The 21143-nt window shown below is 40.8% G+C and overlaps 1 protein-coding gene and 1 long non-coding RNA gene across 2 annotated transcripts in view; both read left to right on the top strand.

Annotated features, from left to right (window-relative positions):
* Positions 1 to 7674: 7674 nt before the first annotated feature.
* Positions 7675 to 21143, top strand: part of TBCA (tubulin folding cofactor A) — a 34369-nt gene continuing 20900 nt past the window's right edge. The window contains exon 1 of the mRNA XM_067315247.1: positions 7675 to 7825. Coding sequence (XP_067171348.1) covers positions 7773 to 7825 — 53 coding nt within the window. The 5' untranslated portion in view covers positions 7675 to 7772. The remainder of the gene's footprint in view (positions 7826 to 21143) is intronic.
* LOC136995276 (uncharacterized) overlaps positions 19475 to 21143 on the top strand; it is an 8241-nt gene continuing 6572 nt past the window's right edge. Inside the window, exon 1 of the long non-coding RNA XR_010886821.1 lies at positions 19475 to 21143. This exon is cut by the window's right edge and continues 154 nt beyond it. This is a non-coding gene — a long non-coding RNA (uncharacterized lncRNA).

Here is a 21143-nt window from a genome sequence, read left to right as displayed (position 1 = left end):
ATTCCTGCAGATTTGTTCTGAGCCTTTCTGGCTTTTTTTTTTCCTTTCTGAAGCATAGACTATAAAACTGGGCATATAATCCCAGTCAGAGGCCCACTCTTATGACATTCCTAGATAATAAGACTCCTACCTAGTGTTGACATGTTTCTACATACATGGATAACACTTGCCCTCTGTTAGTCATAGCATTGTAGCTGGGCTCATGTTCAGTTGGTTAGCCACTGCAACCCATCAATCCTGTTTAGAGTTACTGCTTTCCAAGATACAGGTTTTCACCCTGCAAGTCTGACCTATATTCTTTGCCCCTAAGTGTATGACCCTGACTTTTCCTACATTCTAGTTATATATTTCAAATTAGTTTATTTTACCAAGCAATCCAAATTGCTTTACAGAACTAATCTGTTCTTATTACGTACAATGTCACCAACATTTGTGTCAGCAGCAGGCTATACTAGAAATTATTTTATATTTCCTCTCAGATGATTAATAAATATATTGAATAGTTTGGGTCTGGTGAAAAAATTCCTGCAAGAAGCCACCAGAAATTCCCACATTATGATAATTACCCATTTACAATACCTTTGCATTTTTGCAAATATGCCAATTTCCAAACTACTTAACATGTGCTACACTGATACTGTACAGTGCTAAATTTCTAATCAGAATGTAGTGTGATATCATGTCAAATGCTTTACAGTGTCAAACTATATCATGGCAATGCATTTATCTTTGTCAACCAAGATTGCTGTCCTATTAAAAGCACATATTTTTTGTTCTCCCCTTAGACTTTCTAAATACTGCTTCATTTTGATGCAACGATCTACAGATATTATTTTCCTTTTTTACTGACTCATGAGAAGCTTTCAGAACATCGCATGCGGCACCATAAGGGATATTAGCACGAGCTGCCTAGCTGGTGCCAGTTACTTTACAGTTCTCCACCTTTGTGTGCTACCAAAACGTTCCTGTCTGCTAAGCACTGGCAGAGCCTGTTTCTTCATTGGAGAGTATTGTCTCGAGTGTCCATTCTGTGGTAAGAATTGCAGTTTTCGGATGTGGCCAAAAAAGGAGGAATCCCCTTTACTGGTATTTAAACTTTGCACTGAAGCATGTGATCAGTCAAACCCACACAGATGTCAGTTGATGTCCATGAGTTTCACATTGTTTTGTTTTGCATCATACCACAGAAAGGATTAGATTAAAAATAAAGATAATGGCACCTATTATCATCAGGGAATTGAGTGCACATTGAAGACTGATTTAAAGATATTTGTACAAAAATGTCTTCAAAAATCCTGAAGTTTTCTAATGACTCAGGAGGATAGAAATAGGAAATAAAAATTAAAATAGAATTTAGCTCTTTTTTTTCCAAAGAGATTGATCACATACATCTTTATTATGTGAATACCTTAAACTTCAGAATTGAAATTGATCTTTCATTGAGATTTTATTATATACAGTTATTGTCAGGTCAATAATTCATTTTATTTCATTCCAATGAGAATCACTTATGCAATCATTTTATTTAAAAATATTCCTCAACTAGAGACCATTAATTAAAATAGAGAAACTGTCTCACAGATAGGAGAAAAATAAAACAGCCAAAATAATGTTAGCAATAGGTTCATCATCGAAACCCATCTCTCTATTGTGAAATAAACACTGGTGAGGAATTTCAGTGTGTTTTACAATCTTAATGGCTGTTAGGTCTCTCTTGATTGACCCTGAATAAAATCTAACTGGGGGGTGACAAAAAAATATGCCCATCAACTTTGCTCATGCATTACAACATAAAAATTGACTGGAGTCATTGACTACAGGTAGCAATGAGCAAAACTACACAAGATAAATACTCTGGTTTGCGGATGCTCATTCACTCTACTCTTGTCTGCCACCTTGATTTTTGGATTGGGCATTCATGGATAAAAGGTAGGTGATCTGAAAAAATCATGTGTGTCTTTTAAAAGACAGTATTGTGTTATGTTACTCCCTTCACAGAAATTTATGTTACATGGTGTTAGACCATGGGCTAAGCTTAATGTAACATGATGCATTAAAAACTGCACATCATGACTGTAATGTGTGTCAGAAGAGTGAATTGTTATATCACATATCTCTTCATCTGTAAGTAGGAGACCCATGGAAATCATTCACAAAGGGATATATTCTTCCTTTGATGCATGCACATGAATCCCTTTCTTTCTCACTACTTCCAGCTCTTTACCTAATGGTTGGTCTGGGCTAGGAAAAGCTGCTTTAAAAAGAAGCCTCGAGTTAGCTAAAAAGGTTTGAATTGTAGCTTAGCATTTGTTATGGGCACAGTTTAACCCTCTTTAAAATTGTATGAGAGGCTTGTGTTGCAACCTGCTTTCCCCGATGGTATAAAATCTGAGGAATCACCATTGCTGCTTTCTCTGCCCAGGATAAATTGTACTGTCTATACAATTTTGCTGAAGATGAGTGGATTTCCTTCTGATTTTATACCACTGCAGCCCAGTGGTCTCCTTTTTTATTCTCAAAAGTACAGATGAAACCGGAGCCTAGCCCTGCAGTGTCTGGTGACGTTACAAGTGCAGGCAGAACCTGGCCCTGGACCCCTTCCCGACCGGGCCCGGTGAGCCGTTCCTCCGCTCCCCCCCTCCTGCAACCCAGCGCGCGGCACTGACTTGTAGCCCTGCGTCAGGAAGCATCTCACCAGCTTCGTGGCAGCAGTGCATTTTACCTCTGTCCTGTGCCCTGGCTACATGCTAATAAGCTGCATCATTTGTTTGCATTTGTGGCCCTGACCTAAGCAATTTTCTGGGATATTTTTGGAAGATCATTTTGGCCAGTGGTGATCACCTGATAAGAAAGTGGGTTGAGAGATCTATACTGCAAGGAGAAATGATACTGTATTATAAGTTCACAACCAGGGAAATTCATTTGTATGCACTTAAATGGTATACAGCTTTGTGCTGGCCAGCTGCACAGGGGTCAATTTTATTTACTGCATACATCCAAAAATTAAAGAGACACTACTAACCTTTATTCAAAAATCTAATCTTATTTATCTATTACCCTTTAGGGAGGCTATATGAAATTTGCTTTTCCTACAAAAAAGATAGATAAAATTTGAAGGCTAAGTAATTTCCACATTCTTGTTTTATCATAAATGAAAATGAAATTATATTCAAACTGCACAGATGGTTTTGGTGGATAAACAAAATAGTATAAAAGCTAACTCATCATTTACTTACTAAAGTAATGGTCTCAGTCCCAGCTGAAACAAGTATACGTTTGGCACAACTGTGGCCATGGCTTTTTCAGGCTGTCTAAACCACCTGATAATGGACAATAAGATGGAAACTGTCACCAGGGTCTAGTGGGTTGTATCCGTGTCTGCACCTCATTCTGCAACGTATCTCTGGCTTCAGCAACAAAGTTGGAAGTGATTGAACTGATTTGAACTGCACCAGACGATAAATGATTTCTGCTGGGGTGAATTCCCCAGCACCGCATGTGTCGGCTCTGTAGGCGGAATGGCCGAATGGTGCGATGCAGACCAGCTCCACTGCAACACAAACCAGCCCTGTTAGTTCAGAAACTCCTGCATTACCAGTGAAACAACACGGATTTGCAAGGCCATACTTCCAAAGGATGCTACAAGCAGTCAAGTGGCAGCTTTTAAGGGAGAAAGGGATGTGATAAAAATACAGCATTAGAGACTTGTTATATGCACAGCTTAGAAACTCGTGTCTCTTAAAGGTAGTCTTTTTTAATGGGGAGACATACTAACTAGCAGTTTCCCATATCAGAGGAACCTGGGGCATAATGCAATGCCTTCGAATCCATCTACTTTTTTCCTGTGGAGAAAGAAGCATGTCTGTGGCATGAAGTCCTTTAGCCGGCCTTTAGCAGCAGTTGCTGCGAGTTGTGGGAAGTGCTGTGCAGCCTGGTGTGCTCCTGTGGGTGTGCACGCGGTGCGGTGAACACTTTGGATCCACCATCCGCTGCAAAGTGTTTGTGTGTACAGAACAGAGCTCCTCAGGCAGATTAGGTCCTTCCAGTCCTTTGTGCTTAAATGAAATAAGTGTCAGCAGTAAGCACTGCCTGTGCTTGTGTCTGGGGAAGAAATAGATGAGATTTAGCTGGATTTTTCAGATAGAGGGACTAACATATCAGCAGGTGCAATTGCACCTGCTCAGGTAAATTTTTGCAGAACATGTCACAAACCACATTGGAAGCTTTCCTTATGTGGAGCCAGACAAAAATTGAGGGGACTAGATAAGATAATGATCCTGGCTGCAGGGAAGGGAGTCTTATTCACAGCAGCTGCAGTTTTACATTTGAGATGCTGGGAAGGAGAATACAGGAGAATATGGAAAGATATGTATAAGGTTCCTATGTACGGAACAACTTGCTCCATTTATCAGCACAGCCAGAGCATCAGCAAATGATCTCTAGGCACCCACCTTTATGTAATAGTGTACACATTATGACTTAGGACTAATAGAATTTGTGACAAATGTTCAACTAGATCCAACAAAAAACAGAATGCTGACAAAATTCACGAAAGATTCTACATTTTCTGTACCATGCAACAGGTACAATACGGATTCCCAGTCTTCATAATGAAGCATATTCATCTCTGGTGCAATCCCACTAATTCACGTGGAAATGTAGCTACAAGTGAATTACAACTAGGCTAGAAATTATTTAAAAGTAGTTCCGAAAACAAAAAAAAAAAAATTGAAAAGGAGTGTCTGTCTTGGAAAGCATTATACGAACTTTCCTGGATATCCGGCTATCAGGATCTGATGCTTATAAATAAAATCATTATCTTTATATTTTTAAGTGTTATTTTATCATTTTTGATACTAATAATAACACTTATTAATAAAAAAATAAATCATGCTATTAGACACAACTTATTTCAGCATCCACCAACTACACTTTTCATTTATCTTCATACGTGTTTAAATCTAAACTCAGATTGGTATATTGTCATCAGTTAAATCATCTGGATTAGCTCTGTTCTAAGAAAATAATTGTCTTTTATTTTTACAGTTCAATAGCTGAGTCTCTGAATACTGTCAGTGATGTTAACAATACTTCAGGGCAAGAAATGAAACATCTGTAGCGTTTTAAAAAGATGAATTAATTTTCTTAATACTACAACTTCTGGGTGATTTTTATTTTTGCTGTTATTTGCTGTTGGCCTTCTGGCTTATTGAGCAAATCTGTCAAATATAGAAATGACACAGAAGGCTACTTTGGAAAAAATCGTTGATGTGTGGGGGCAAAGCAGTAATGCAGTTTACCTTGTACCAGTTTATATTTCAAAAGGCTATGTAACATAAGCAGAAATCACTCTGCTTTGGAACTGTTCAGAGTACAATTTCAGCCTTGGCATAACTTGAAGCAACTTTCTAAAGCAGGATGAATATGGTGTGCGTTTCTGTTGGACTAAGAAAGCGGGCACATTTTGTCTTATGCCCGCCCATGTTGCTCCCCCTTGTCCTCTTACTGTACAAGTGACGTCAGGTTTGCATACCTAATCAATAATACATTGGTATGCTCATATCCAGATCACAATTATTCATGGAGTTATTCAAGCTGTTGATTTTAAGAATTGAGCCTGTCTGCAGAGACAATGAAGAAATGCAGGATCCTCCAGAGGGTGGTTCGGAGCACTTAGGGTAGGAGACTGCCAGTTTCCATTGACTCTGCAGGGAGGCCAGGCTGCTCGTCAGGGACCTTCTCAAGTAGATGGTAGGAATATTACTCTCAGAGTATAGCTCTAGGCCTGGCTAATGCCACTGCTGAATTTAACCAGTCAGGTTTCCTTAAGAGCTCCACCTGCTCAGCCAAGAGTGCGTTTGAGCTGGACCAGCCTGTTCCAGTCTTTGGGAACGTTTGCTAGGATTTATAACACAGGTCAAACATCCTCTTCTGTGAGTAAGACACAATTCCACTGATTTGATTGAATGATCCATTTCCATTGAATGATCCTGCACCACCCTGTACCATATCTGAATTGGGCCTGATACTGTCAGCTACACACATAGTGCTGCTGGCTAGCGACATACAACAAGCACCTTGCCTAAAGGAATGTAAAAGCCTTCCTCACAACCATCCTTTTCCTAAGAGGTGTTGATAACTAACTGTGTCAAAAACGAGTACAAGCAACTAACAAAGAACAGAATGGATGTGAAAAACCAAAGGCCTGTACAGAACTTCAGAACTTTATCTCATTGGAGCTACATTTATCTTTTTTATTTATTTAAATTCTCGTTCAGTGGCAGTTCTTTCAGACACGGTCCCAAAGGATTCTTTCTAGAATTTGACCCCCTAAATGGTTAGCATCAGCTAAGTACAAGCATGAAGCAAAAGATGCCCTTTCATGATAAAACACCATTTAATTATAAGACTAGGACTGAAGCTACCAGCACTCATGTTTCCTTTTCATTTATTTTAGCCTGAGAATAAATCCTTTTGTTCTATGTTATATAGAACTACCTTATATTAAATTTGGAGCAAAACCTAACAGCAGAGTCAATCTTTTTTGCGTGTGTACTTATGAAAAAAATGATTAGGTGAATTACACTTGGCAAAGCATCAGGAATCACTGAGGACAAATTATTTAGATAAATATTTTTAAAACGTTGCATAGAGCATCCATTTTTGTGACACCCATAGTGCCACGAAATGTAAAGGAAGTAGGTGCTTCCCTCCGGATGGGAAGCAGAGGAAGCACCAAGTGAGGAGGCCGGTGTTTGAAATATGCATCACGTGGAGGAATAGAGGGAAGCGTAAACGCGATGCTCTGGCCCAGCCTGGCAGGGCCAAAATCCTCCCCAGGCGGCGAAGGGGGCACTTCCCGCATCCCCGAGGCGTCCGCGGAATTAGTGACTTCTACTAATAGCCATACACAGCTTTAAAAACCGAAAGAACTACTAAAATGTGATGAACCATTCTCAGGTGTAGGCCAGGAACTTGTCACTTCTAACCAGACCTCTGTGTATATCTAGTATATTGCTGCTCAACACATATAAAATCATTTCAAGGGGAGTGACAGATAAAGTTTCCAGCTCATTGAGGAACGCCGTTTAGTATCAATCATTGTTAAAAACAGGACTATTCAACCCCTACACCCTTCTGAGAGGGTGTTTTCGCGTTTTTTCTCAGACACAAGAACACTTCAGACGCAAAACACGTCAAAAATGCGTGTTTTGCAGGGTGAGCGAGTGCAAGGAAGTGAATCAAGCCGCCCGGAACCCGCGCGAGGGCCGCACAAGCGGGAGGACGCCGCCGCTGGCGCCGCCGCTCGCCCCGCGCCTCGCTGCGCGCCCCGGAGACCGGCGGCCGCGGCAGCAGCGGCGGCAGCGGCGGCAGCGGCGGCAGCAGCGGCGGCAGCAGCGGCGGCAGCAGCAGCAGCAGCAGCCGCGCGGCGGGGCGGGGCCTGCGCGGGGGGTGCCGCCGCTACGCGCCCGCGGAGTCCGCGCGGGCCCGCGGCCGGGCCTCGCCCCGCCCGGCCCCATGGCAACGGCGCCACCCCGCCCCGCAGCCCGGGCGACTCCACTGGGCGCGGAGGCGGGGGGCGTAGAGTCCCGCCGCCCGCCACCGTCGGCGGGTGGTGCCGCCCAGGCCTGGGCGGCGGCGCCGCGCATGCGCACGGGCCGCGCTGTGCTGCGCAGTCGCGCCGCGGCGCCGCCTGTTCCGTGCCCTTTCCCCCGCGCCGCTGGGGACCGGCCGCGCCGCTCGCCCGCCTCGCGCCCCCCGGCAGCCCCGCCATGGCCGACCCGCGCTTGAGGCAGATCAAGATCAAGACCGGCGTCGTGAGGCGGTGAGTGCGCGGGCGGCGCCGCCGCCTCTCTCCCTCCCTCTCCCCCCGCCGTGCGGGCACGCGCGCGCCTCGGCCGTTGGGCGCCGTTGGGAGCCGTTGGGGTGGGGCAGGGCAGGCGGGGGGTGCCCGCTGCCTCCGAGGGGCCCTCGGCGAGCGCGGGGCGGGCGCGGCCCTTCGGCGAGCTCGGCGGCCGCCACCGCCCGTCCGAGCGCGGCGGGGTCCTGCCGCGGCGGCGGCGGCGGTCCCTCGGGGCTGGGCGGAAGCGCCGCGCCTCGGGCCGGGCCCGGGCTTGGGGCCAGGGCTGTTGTGCTGGAGCGTTTGGCGGCGGGACGGGCGCAGCGGCGGCGCGACTCGGCGCCGGGATGTGCCGCAGGGCACCCGGGGCGGAAGTCTGCGACAGCTCCTGGACTCGTCTCGTAGCTCACGGTCGGCAGAAAAGGGGCGTCCTCCCTCGTAACCGCAGCTGAGTGGGGTTGCTGTTCTGTCAGTGGCTTTGAGAGCCGCGGGGAGTCGAGCTACCCTGTTAGTGCACAGGTCAGCCTTGCTGAACGCTTCTCGGATCCAGAAAGTCTTGTGTATTTAACCAAAACATGGAAGAACTGTATGTAGTTCCAAAAATGATGAGTAGGGTATTTGTCATTCCAGCATGCTCGCTGCAAAATTGATAAATTTGATACTCGAGTCTCCATTTGATTTTAACGTAGTCATCATTTTTTAAAAAAGTTCCAGTTTATCCATGCAAATTCCTCCTACTATCACTGTAAGCACTGGGCTTTGATATTAGATAATTTGTTCATAGTGAGGCTTATTAAGGCTACGTCCTACAAAGACTGCACTGACTCAGGCATAGACAGGAGTATTATTATTAGTGCCAGATCAGGATGCTAAATAGTCCTGTTCCATACAATCAACTTTGTATTGTGACTTGTTTATTGTCAGCAGTCTCTGACTAACTGAAATTAATAAGCATGCTTTCTAATTTCTGATTATATTTGAAAGACTGGACTTCAAGAATGGAATATACAGGTTTTATCATTATGTTTATGCTAGATAAAGTCATCTTGAGTTCCTAGGCTTAAAATGGGGAGCAGTTCTCAAGTATTGCTACAAACAAGAAATTGATTATATGATTCTAAGCTCCTGTTTTCTGTCACTGGACATTGTGTGCAAATCATAAACTTGTGTGTGAACATGTATTTATTTTTAAGCCAGGAGGCTTCAGTGAAGTTTGATTTAGTGGTTCAGTGACTGCCTGCTGCTTTGCATATCTTTTATTAACTTGCATTATGCTTACTGGCTACACTGGACAGAAACATTGTAAACATCTTATTTGCATTTGTAAGTGGATCATGTTTTGTGTCAGTGCTTATAGTCAAAGTATTCTGAAGTGCAGGAAAATCAGAATTATTTAGGTTAACCTTTTTTCAGGCTGTGGGTTCTTTCTGATACTCAAACACAAAGTTTATTTGTGTATAGATACTTCTGAGAAAACTGTTGTATCTAATAAAACACAACTGTACTTTTAGTATCTTGAAGAAGTTTTCGTAGTCTGACTTATTGCTGCTGCTTGATAGTTTTAATGAGAGAACTGTGCGCTAATATGTAATAGTGCTTCAGATGATCACTGTTTAGTGGTAAATTATCACAACAGTTTCCTGCACAATGCTTTTTCCTCGTGTTTAAAGGCTGGGAAACAGAGAGGGAAGTATACACTAGCAAGGGACCATTGTGTGGAGACCTCAGTCAGAGCTGGTGTCTGCCTGTATGATCACACGGTGAATTTTGTATACCATGTGGTTATATCCCCTTGGACATGGCAGTGGTGTAATGATGTGAGTGTGGTTCTGTAGGGAAGATACCTGCATGTGGGGCTGGTCTCACATCTTTATGCCATGATCTTTCATGCTTGTAGCTCTGAGATTAGCTTGCATGTTCTTAGTTTGAATTTCTCTGCTTCTCAGTTTAAGTGAGTCTGAGAGGGCTATGTGACTTGCTGAGGACAAGAGATTAGAAGTTAGTGGTGTTATTTCCCTGTCCTATGCTCAAACAGTTGAACAACTTCTTTATTCCTTAGTTTGCCTCTTCTGTTGCCTGATACATGGAAATCAATGGGTGCTTGTTTTGATGTTACAAATTTGTTGCACACAAGTTGCAGAGTAGGTTGCTTAAGTTTGTTACCAACTTGTTACACTCAACTGAACTGATATCAGTCCCGTTACAATGATACTAATAGTTCCATAGTTCATACAGACTTTCTAATGTTTCTAAAAACATCCTTTCCCTGGTGTTTTGCAAACCCTTTGACTGCCCCCTGGGTCCTAAGGACTCTGGCTTCAGTATTGGTGGGGAGGAATTTAAGCAAGTCATCAGGATCCCAAATCCTTTGCTCAGAGGAGTGTGGTGTTGATGGTTTCTTCCCTCTCTGAGTCCGCTTGGAGTCGTTTTTATATGCTTGTTAACACATTCCACATCTTGCTTTTTCTTCATTGGTTTGTAGTTCCACATTTTATCTGAATTTATTACATATGGTGTATTTTACATATGTTGAATGGTTGTTTGTATCCTGAAACTGTTTTTTGCCAATTTATCAAGGCTGCATTCCTCTGATGACCTGCACTTGACCACTGGTGGGTACAGCACTGGGGCATTTCAGCATCTTCCTGTGCCTGTGTTTTCAAGGCCTCCGTTATCATCCCATGCCTGCACTCCTTTATGCTGCTTTTTTATTCTAGGTCAGAGATAGCTCATTCTGCATAGAATAGTTACATATTAATAATAAAAACTAATATAATAAGTGTTACACTTCACAACTGTACAAAGCTGAGCAAAAGCTAAAACAAAGCAGGTAATTGTCACCTGGTCATTAGATAATAGTGGCTACAGTTAAACAAGCTAAAAGAAATCTCTAGGCTGGCCAAGACAAGTCCAGGCAAAGCTTGACTGTTCCTGAGACCTACACTGTTAGCCTAACATGAGGCCTGGGACTTCTCAAAAGCAATGACAAATCAAAGTTTAATGAGTTAAAAGGCTACAGTGTGTCTTGGAGCATGGCATGGGTGGGCATTCCTCTGAAGTGAAATAATCGCATCTTCTAGCCTGTGATCTCTGAGGGAGAGAACTGGAAATTTCCTTTGTTCTAGTCTGCTTTGCCCCGAAGATCCAATAGGAAGAAGAGGAAAGACGTGGAAGTGCATGGAGTGACATCATCTCCTCTGACAACATTACAGGAGTCTTCATGTCTGAATCATACATGTAACTGGATTATGATTTGGTTGATGAAACAAGCATGACAGGTTCTTTCAAGCTACATTTCTATATATTCTACTTAAAATTTTTGAGTGCTGCTGACTGTAATTTCTTGGGTGGAAGAGTAGGAATCCTGACTGTAGTGAGCCCATATCTCTTGTTCACATTGAATCATTTAGCATTTCATTAAAAAGATTTTTAATTATAGTATGACTGAATACTTTTGGGTCTCTAATGATGTTCTATTGCTGCCTAAATGTGTCTCAAATAACAGCTTGAGGTTGCTTGCAGAACCGGTAGTTTTCGAATAGCTTAATAGTTCATTATAGGAGACTTAGTGCTCTTCCATGGTGGCTTAGGGTGAATCTGAGCTGCTATGTTACAGCTTCATCCCTTGTGCCAAGAAAAGGACCTAAGTGGCCACAAACCTATATATTTCAGGGAGCCAATCCACTGAAAAATAACCTAAAGCAGAAACAAGAGTTGTTCTGAAGGATGAGGCCTGACTGAACCAGCTCACCATGCAGCTGCATATGTGCCAGGGCTAGTACATAGAAGGTGATGAAAACATTTGAGTAAGGGACACAAGTGGAGCAAGCAGGATTCAGATTTGCTTTTGGAGAATGGCTGAATGAATAAGCTAAGGGGCAAACTTAGCTTGTGGTTGTATGGTGACAATATGCACATCTACAGCTACTGTGAAGCAGCTGGCAAGCTGTAGGTAGAGTTAACTTATTGTTTGAAAAGAAAAGGAATACGTGATCTTACACTTCATGTGGGGGGAGACCATGTACCTGGATAATTGTTGTGGAAGAAGGGACAAACCTTAAGTTAACTTTCTTGTTTCTCTCTCTGCAGCCCTGCAGCTCTCTTAAAATTCCATTTTTATTTCATCAATATAGTCCTGAGATTAAATATTTTATACTTTATTATTTTATTAGAAATAATAGATCTTGCACGTGGTCCTAGTTATGGCCTGAGTGTGTGTGACATACGGAGCATTTCCAGACTTAGCCTGCCTAGGTATTGGCAACAGCAGCAGTAGTTCCTGGGTCTGTGACAGTTGCATGCAGCATGAGAAGAGGCATGGCTCTGTCCCACTCTACCCTTCCTCCTCAAACTAGAAACCTGGTTCTGTACTCCTGCTGGTCTTCATCCTTTTAGTGAACACCCAACCCTCATAAAGAGGACCTCTGCATTTGGGAATCTCTCACAGAAGTAGTTGTGGCTGCTGGAAAAATGCTGTATTCCTCCTATCCTTCTTGCCCCGAGGACTTGAAACAATACCCAAAATAAACCAAGAACTCTATATGAACAGGTAATCACAATGGTCACTTCAGGTTTGTTTGAAGTGTCATCTTATAATTGAACAGAAAAATAATGTATTTTCAATCCAATGTTATTTCTGAATTGAATAATCAGAAGAAAATGTCAGAGACTTATGAAACTTTGAATGGTCTACAAAGTCATTTTTGCATGTGGAGGCTCAAAAGTTTTATTTACAATGGGAGCACATGTGACTTGAGTCAACTTAGGAATTTTAATATTTTCCTCTCATTTGGGAGTGGAGCTACTATATATGGCTGTAATTTAGAACTCCAAAAAGCTAAGGTAGCTCTATTTGTTCTTCATGTGAGGGATCTCGCAGGGAGGCTTATTAAATGTGCCATAAGGCCACTGACTTAACATTTCAGTTAATTTGCCTTAAATTTTTCTGAATTTGCAATTTAGAAAAGTCCATTGAATTTAGCATGTAATAGTGGTTCTCAAGCTCCTTCAGCTTTCAGGCTAAGAGTATATCAAAAAAAATAGGGACAAGAACGATTAGGATTTATTGAACTTTTAGGTATTTTCATTTGTCTTTTTTTTTAATCGCCTAACTCATCACTTTTCCCAAACTAAGAACAAAGGTGAACAGCTTCCTGTTTAATGTGTTTCTTTCTAGCCATATAGCATAGATTCTCTGAGTACCCCTCTTGAGAGAGTCTACTGTAGGTCATGGATAACTTGCATATTTCAGTGTTTCTTACACTGTTGCATATTAATGAAAGAAACTTGAACTAGGAGAGGGGAGAACCTTCTGCTTTTTCTGATAGACTTAATAGCCAGGCTTTCAGTGATTACATACTTTTGTTAGCCAATCATACAAAAAAATAGGTTTGATGAACATAATAATGCTTACTATATTTGTGGCTTACACCCTAATAAGTAATTTATTTATCTCAAAGGAGTCTTCCTCTCAGTAAATCCAAGCTCAGACAACCTGTCAGATAGTGAGTTAATAGATTAGAAGAAGAAAAAAGTATTTTATACCCATTTCAGATTGGCAGTGGTTTTAAAAACTACTGTGAACAAAGTAAGTTGGGGCATGTGAAAATAGCACTGACATTTGGCCATAGTTTCCATCTGATTAAATGAAAGTGACACCAGTAGATTAGAATGAGACTAAGACAATTCACATTGCAATTGTGTTAGTTTAACTTTAACAATCTTTTAACACTCTTGTTTAAATGTGGCTGACATACCATAATTACAAATCTACAAGCCTTGATTATAGAATTTTACATCATGAACCTATGGGGAGATTGTATTGATTCTTGTGAAGCAGCCCTTTCTCAAACCACCTTTCTAAAACTATGGAATCTTCCCAAGACTGTTCTTTTGCCTGTAGCACTGACATTGATACTGTTTTGTTTTGTTTTTAAGTATCATCCCAGTGCCAAGCAACTTTACTGTGGTATTTTTTTCTAAATTCAGAAAGCTCTGAAAGTTAAACAAGACTGTCAGCTTCTTTTTAAATGTAAATGTAACAATTTTTTGAGATTGAAGCATTTAACTGGTGAATTCAGGATACAATATTATATGCAAATGATGTATTGCAGAATGCAGGTGTTACTTCCTTAGGTATACGGTGACTTTTGCTAATCCAAGAACAAAACTGGTTAATTTTCTTGGTTAACCAAGGAACTTCACAATTAAAAGTGAAAGTGCATGAAAGAGATGAGATTCATAGTATCAAGAAAATACCTGTGCATGAAATATATTTTCCACAAATGTCTAAAGCTGGACTCCAGACTGGCAACACTACACCTACGTGTGAGATTTCTGGCATAAATCACAATTTTTTTTCAGTCTTCTGTTCAGTATATGAATTATAGTCACTTTCTTGCTCATTTCCCATTAGCCATGGGCACCGACTTTGATTCTTGCCATCTATGTATGGATAAAAAACTGAAGTCTCCTTTCTTTATTGTAGTTATAATTAGAAGATTGTATGCAACAGCTTCTTATTAGCTAAGATAATGGGAAGGGCTGGGATATCCTATATTGTGTGGGTATTGAGGAGTGTTCTGTAGAGATACCCAGCTATACTGAGTCAGCATGACAGAGCTATTTGATGTATCTGCACTGCACATCCAAGAGTGCTGGGATTCAGGAGAGTGAATATATTGCATGCACTGTTGGATGCAAGCTGGCTCTGTATTCCTATGGCATGATATCCAAATTAAGTAACCCCTCTCATAGTGCAGGAGCATTGTGCAGCTGCTGTCTAGAGCTGTCACCAGCTGAATTGTATAAACTTGGGTTCGGTGCTAGCAAGACTTGGTTGTTGTGGTCCAGAGATACTTCGGTATGTCTTCAGTACCTTTTGTAGTGCTCCTGGCTTCAGGACTGGATATGGAAAGTCCTGAGTTGGCCCTGCATGTGAAGACTACTTAGGTCTTTTAGACTTATTAACTCGAGCTCTGTCCGACATAAAAACTGCTTTATGTGAACTGGCTGTGAAAACAGCGCAACTGCTTTTACACAGTGCTGTTTCAGTTAACACCTGTGACATAGATAGTCAGCAATCCGGATAATTGGTCTAAGGGTAATTTAAAGTTGACGCTGTTGCCTCCAGAAACAAAACTATTTGTCTGAAGTGGATCATATTTCTGTGTTTTTCAATGCATGCTTTCTTTTAAGTTGCAGGAATACCAAACAGTACCTGCAAACATCTTAAAGCTGCTGGAAGAGCAGATTGGCTGCTGGTACTTTTAACATTACACAGATTCTCCTCTCCCCCTAGGGATTTTTTTTAACCTTTGAGCAGCCCTGAACATTGATTCCTTTTTGGAAGTATCTCAATAATTTAAATAAGTAATGATCAGACCTTTAAAATATTGTTTTCTTTGCATTCCCTCCTCCGTCTCGTTACCCCTTCTGAAAAAAAGTGGGAGAAGTGGAAGCTGCTAAGCCTCTAGTGAAACACATGATTCTGGCATATCATTGTTTTTGTGTTAACAGTTGTCTTTGACCCCTCTGGCAAAACTGTCTTGTGCATGTCCATGTTGACCATAGTAATCTATTGAGGTTGTTATCCTAATTGGCAGAAAGAAGTGGCACACCAAGATTATCACCAGTGTCAGTAGTGATGCTGTGTAATAATTCTTTGAGAAGGAAAGAGGGTTTTCTTAATCTGGGCAAATACATATGCAAAACTGACTTTGCAACCTTAATAAATTCTTTCAGCCATCTTTCAAAAGCTATGAATACTGTAGTTATAGTTGCTTGGCAACCCTAGTTTGGTGCCACTATACATACATGTCGTACTGTCATTTATAATTGTACATACCTTTTTCATAGGATTCTTAACCCATGGCATGGGGCCACACATTCAACTATGAGGATAAAATAGTTAAAAAATAATTACTTGTGTGTGCTGAATTAGATGGCAGATCTATGGAAAAACTAAATTATTAAATATATGATAGCATTTTGTATACAGAAGATGTCTTACAGCTACGCTAACAACCTTAATCCATCCTGGCTTGACTTCGAGTTAAAATGTTATTAAGTTATATGCATAGTGTAAGTGGATATCTCATTCAGGATTAGGAGGCCCATTGTGTTTTCTTTAAGCTTCATTCAGTTTCTATCCTCATCCATTGCGAGTTGCCCATGCATGTAATATATTTGTAGTTATATTTAATTTTGATCATTGCTGTAACAAACCCACTATGTTGCCCAGTTTTCTGGGACTATTGTCTTTCTAACAGTGGCAAAAAAAGAGGGTGGCATTTGTGAAGTAGTTTCTGTGTCTTTTCTGCAAAACAACAGTCTTGACTGAAGGTGACTGCCACCGGGGGATTATAGAAGGGAAACTGAAGTGGTGATCTGTGGTAACCCCAATTATCACCACCACAGAGGCCCCATTTCTTGCCCTTCCTTCTGTAGAAATGACTTTCGCCTGCTCTTCGGCATCTCCCAACTCCCCATTTCTCTCCAATTCTATCACTTGCTATTCTTTTTTCTTATTTTGCCACTCCAGAGCCTCTTTGCAGTGAGCTGATAAACTTTTTACTTCTCTCTACTCTCTTTACTCTCTCCCCAGCCTGTCCCAGACATTCTTTCAGTTTTCCTCTTGCAGTTCCCTTTTTCTTCTTTGCCCCCAGTCCATCCAAGTTCCTTCCTGCAGTGTCTCTGCAAACCCTGTCCCACCTTAGCCTCAGCCAGCACCTTCTGTTTTGAGAGTGTGTGACTTGAGAGCTCCCATTCCAGTTGGATTTGTTGAAATCCTCCATTCCTTGCTCCCTCTCCCCCTCCATACTCCTGCTGGCATCCAGTCCTACCCTAGTCAAGCAGACTTTCTCAGCAGGGGGAAAATGAGAACTTCTGCTGTTGCTATGGCAAGGATTTAATAAAATCTGCAGGAATGTACTGCAAGAGCAGAAAGAAAACTGTGCAGAGAGGCAGGGACAGAATGTGAAGTCCTGGAAATTCAAGGAGGTTTAAAGTAAAAGGTATAATTTGTCCTTTTTTATTAATAAAAGGGGATGCAAAACAAGTCATCTTTAAATTGAAATAGCATTCTAACTTAAAAATATAACTGATTTTCATAGTCTTTGCAGTAGTCATCCCTAATGAATGCAAAACCTGCAAAGTTAACCTGAAAATGTCATGGTAACTCAGTTTTGTAAGCTGTAGGTGTAGGAGGGGCTAAAAATAATGCTTATTGTATTGTGTGTTGTTACATCTTGACTCTTAAAACAGAAGGTTTATCTTTCATGATGGCTTTGTCACTATCAAGAAAATGAAGGCATAACTCAAGATCCTCTCCATATAGGAAAGTAGTAGTTACTCATGGCTAAGAAAATACAGCAGTTAGTAATAACTGCGTCAAATATTGTATTTATTTCCTCCTTCCTTCCTTGACTTTTTGTCTTAGGTCCTGGTTCTATAATGTGTGCTTATGCAGCCTCACTGAAACCAAGAATGTGCGCTAGTAATTTGCAGATTTGGAACCTGTTATATTAAGCTCTGTAGGTGATGGTTAGCACAGCACCACTGTTACTGCAATTGTTGAATTATTTATAGTATAATTGTGCATAATAGTAATACATGGAATTGATCATACTACAACTAAACTAACTAAAAAGAAGAAAAGCTGTACCCTGCACAGTTTATGCTATTACTAATTTTTAAGTTTGAACTAAGTCAACATAGATATTTCATTATCTAGACAATACATACTGTCAGCTTTGGGTTTGCTGTTTGTTTAGGTTAAATCCGTGGTATATGCTAATTTACCATGGTTAATGTATGCATGTCGTTTTAATAGTGAAACTATTCAATAGCAAAATTGAGAAATTCTTTTTTTTAATTTTTCTTTCTTTTCCCACCACAAATACAAGATCTTCAAAGTCTTACTGAGATAGCTCAGTCCAGCCAGGGAAGTGTTCTAATGTTGTTTTTCTGATGCTGGAGAGGAGTCTTTGTCTGGTGGCTTAAGCCCATAGGTACCACTCTAGCTCAGGTTGAGCCTGGTTTGGGTATTGCTGGAGGATAGGCGAAAATATACCAAGAGTATTTGTTTTTGCTTGCACAGTTCTTATTCTATTTTTATTCTTGGCATCCACTATTAGTTTCTGCCTGTGACTGAGGCTCAGAAAGGTGGAACTTCAGTCTACCTAGTACAGATGTCCTAAATTTCACCCTCTGTTCCAAGACTCATTCTTGTCTAACAGATGAAACAACGCTAAAGCAGATCTCCTGTTGTGGTGCCTGTTGCCCTGCCTGTCTGTACTTGTTCAGCTGTCAACCTTCAGATAAGCTGTATGGCCTTCCTATGATCCACTGATCAGAGAGGCAGATTTTGTTGCTAGTGCTAATGATGCAACTACAGGAGATGACACTGGGATTGATACCCAAGGGACAGGATAAGAACGCATGTCTTTTAGGGAATGAGAAGGGAGGGGAGTTTTGGGCTCTTTCAGCAGCAGCCAGGAGTTAGAAGAGCCTAAGCCACTTGCGAAACTGCACCCTGAATGGACTAGGAGTGAAGTTCCTTGAGAAATCAGTGCCGTCCTAAATTGGGAGACCTCATTTCCCTCCCCGCCACCTCTCCTTCCCTGTTCTGGCGCTAGTCAGACCTTTTGCTGAGCTGGTCTCATTGCTCAACACAGGGGGAAAAGTATTAGCTTTTTTTCTTGCTGTGTACATTTCCTGCTGGTTTGGTGGACTGAACTGGCCCATGGAGGGATCCTCTGAGCATTAGTGGAGGGGGGAGGAAGCAGACCTCCCTTCAGCAGTGGTGAGCTGTTTGTCTTGAACCATTTTGTGAAACTTCCCTCTTCAGCTTGAGGAGGGGGGAAGAGAGCGAGTAGAGGAAAGAAGAGGTGAGGAGGTAAATCATAATGGTATAGAGAAGTTAAGTAGAGTGACTTGTTTTCTTTTTCTATCTCAAAATACTATCAAGCACTGCTAGTTCTTGTGGTTTTAGATTGCTGTTTTAAAGTGGTAAGCAACCCCCCCCCCCCCCGAACATGCAAATTGTGGATTTCACTGTTAAGTGATGTGAAAGTCAAACGTGTAAAGGATTTTCAAAGGGCAGTAACCATAGCCAGGAGTTGACCTATTGTCTGTTAAACATTGATGGTCTGGTTTTGTTCTTCAGTGCTTAAAGTCCTTAATTTGATTTCTGTAGGCAAGAATACCACAGGAAATGCCACTTTATGCTTGATTTGTTTCTTTATAGTCTTTTCCTAATAGTTAACTCTGGCCACTGCTGGAGTCAAGGTCTAGCATAATTGGATCTTATGTTTGTTCTTTTTCATTTTGAAAGATTGGCAGAAGCTAGTAAAATACTACTGTTTTGTTTTGGCTATTTTTCACGACTTCTGGGGACGTAGACTTCTGCTTCAGGGCGCATGAAAGATAATTAAGTAAAACAAGCTTATTGTCACTAGAGTTAAACCAGCTATGTGGGAATCCTCACTTCCATTAAAATTTATGGGGAGGTCTGAAGGTTGAAAAGAGCTGTTGTGGATGGAGACTTGAAGTATGAGAATAAGCTAATGTTAGAGGTATGCACTTGTTTGTCACTTTTTATTATTTATTTTAACTTAGAATGTCCAAGGAGAAGAAGGATTTGAGAATTTTTGGTCAATAGATTTATTTTAAGAGTGGGAAAACTGAAGAAAGATTTCAGTCATTGACTGGTACCTTAATTATACACCAGGTGTGTCTAATCAAAAGCTGACACTTCCTGATAATCCACTAAACTGTAGCACTTGCTAGAAAAATGAGACATGGCAAATGGAACCAAATAAAAGGAAATCAAAGTTTCTTACAGATTTTGCACTTTTAAAACATTTATCAAAAGATAACTTACCTAACTACTTACTCTTTATCACCACTTTAAGGTTTTTAAAATTATTATTTAAGCATGTTAACATTCGAGGGCCCATTAAATTTGAGTTTTAGGATAAAGATTGAAGTGTAAAGAAAAGTTTTATGCCCAAAAGCCAGATATTCCTAGAATATCAAATCACAGGCAAAAGAGATCCAAGAAGAAATCTTAAAGGACTCAAAGCAAGATTACTGTTCTTTCATTTCTGATACATAATGATAGAGGAAAAATAAAAAGGTTACATGAGTGGTTACTTTAGTTCCTTTTTGTTTTTTTTTAAACATGGCTACATCCCTGTAGGAGGTAACTGAGAGCAGAATTATGAATGCCACTTGGAAGTGGGCAGAAGAGACAAGAATAGCCTGTCTGCAGCTGGGCCTCTTTAGCACTGCTTCATTTCCAGATTCTTCAATCTCACTTTGCCTTTTGCTCTGACGGGGATAGTCCCCCTTCCTTGATGAATAACTAGAGGACTTATTTGGACTGTTGCTGCTAGTCATTTCTACAGCCACTAAACTGTTTCCCCAGAAACAGATATGGCAGTAGGTACATGCGAATTTTCCAAAAATCCATTGCTGAACAACTTACCTTCAATTGCTCTGCATGCAGCTTTTCCTACACACAGGCTTCTATTAACTTTATCTTAAGGGAAGCTTGATAAGTTGAGATCTTTGGTTTTAGTAAATACATTTACACGTGGAAGAAAAGAAAGTGAATTCAGTGATATGAGCCTTAGTTTGAGTCATCATACTGAATCATCAGTGACATGCTTTTTAAAATAAATTTCATTGGTGCTAATCTGTACATTATCTGCATATTATATAGTATCTTGGAGGATTAATAAGAGTAAAAATACATTGCAATACCTTGTGTTTAAAGTGGACTATACTGGCAAATCTTTTAAAGAAAAAACCCCCACACTTTTTCATTTACTATACCCTATTTAATGTACTGAAAATTTCTTTTTCATAATCTTTGATCTCCATTTAATTGAAGTAAGCTACAATCAGTTTTAGAAGTTTTTGATGGATATAAGATAGTGGTCTCTTATGTTTCCCATATCTGTTCTGAAATCTAGTTAAAGTAAAGCTATCTTCCAAGTTCAGTACAATGGATAAAATCATTCTGACTGTTTTCCTGTGAGATTTTTTTTTGTCATTTCATTAATGGTTACATTATAGATATTTGTATTTTTGCAGCAATTAAAAAGTTTTAATAAAATTAATCGTGTGATTGGAGAAATTGAATATTTGCAACTAATATGTGAATGATCTGCTTCCTTGGATGGTAATAAAATTAATTAAGGAACTTCTGATCTCTTTTCCGTGATTTTAAAAAAGAAGGTAAGTACCTAAAACTTATGAAAGTTAAAAATAGAATTTCCTTCACCCCCTGCCCGCA

The sequence above is a fragment of the Apteryx mantelli genome, chromosome Z (genome assembly GCF_036417845.1).
Source record: "Apteryx mantelli isolate bAptMan1 chromosome Z, bAptMan1.hap1, whole genome shotgun sequence".
Taxonomy (NCBI): domain Eukaryota; kingdom Metazoa; phylum Chordata; class Aves; order Apterygiformes; family Apterygidae; genus Apteryx; species Apteryx mantelli.
The sequence above is the reverse complement of the archived record's forward strand: the minus strand, read 5'-3'. Positions and strand labels throughout refer to the sequence as shown.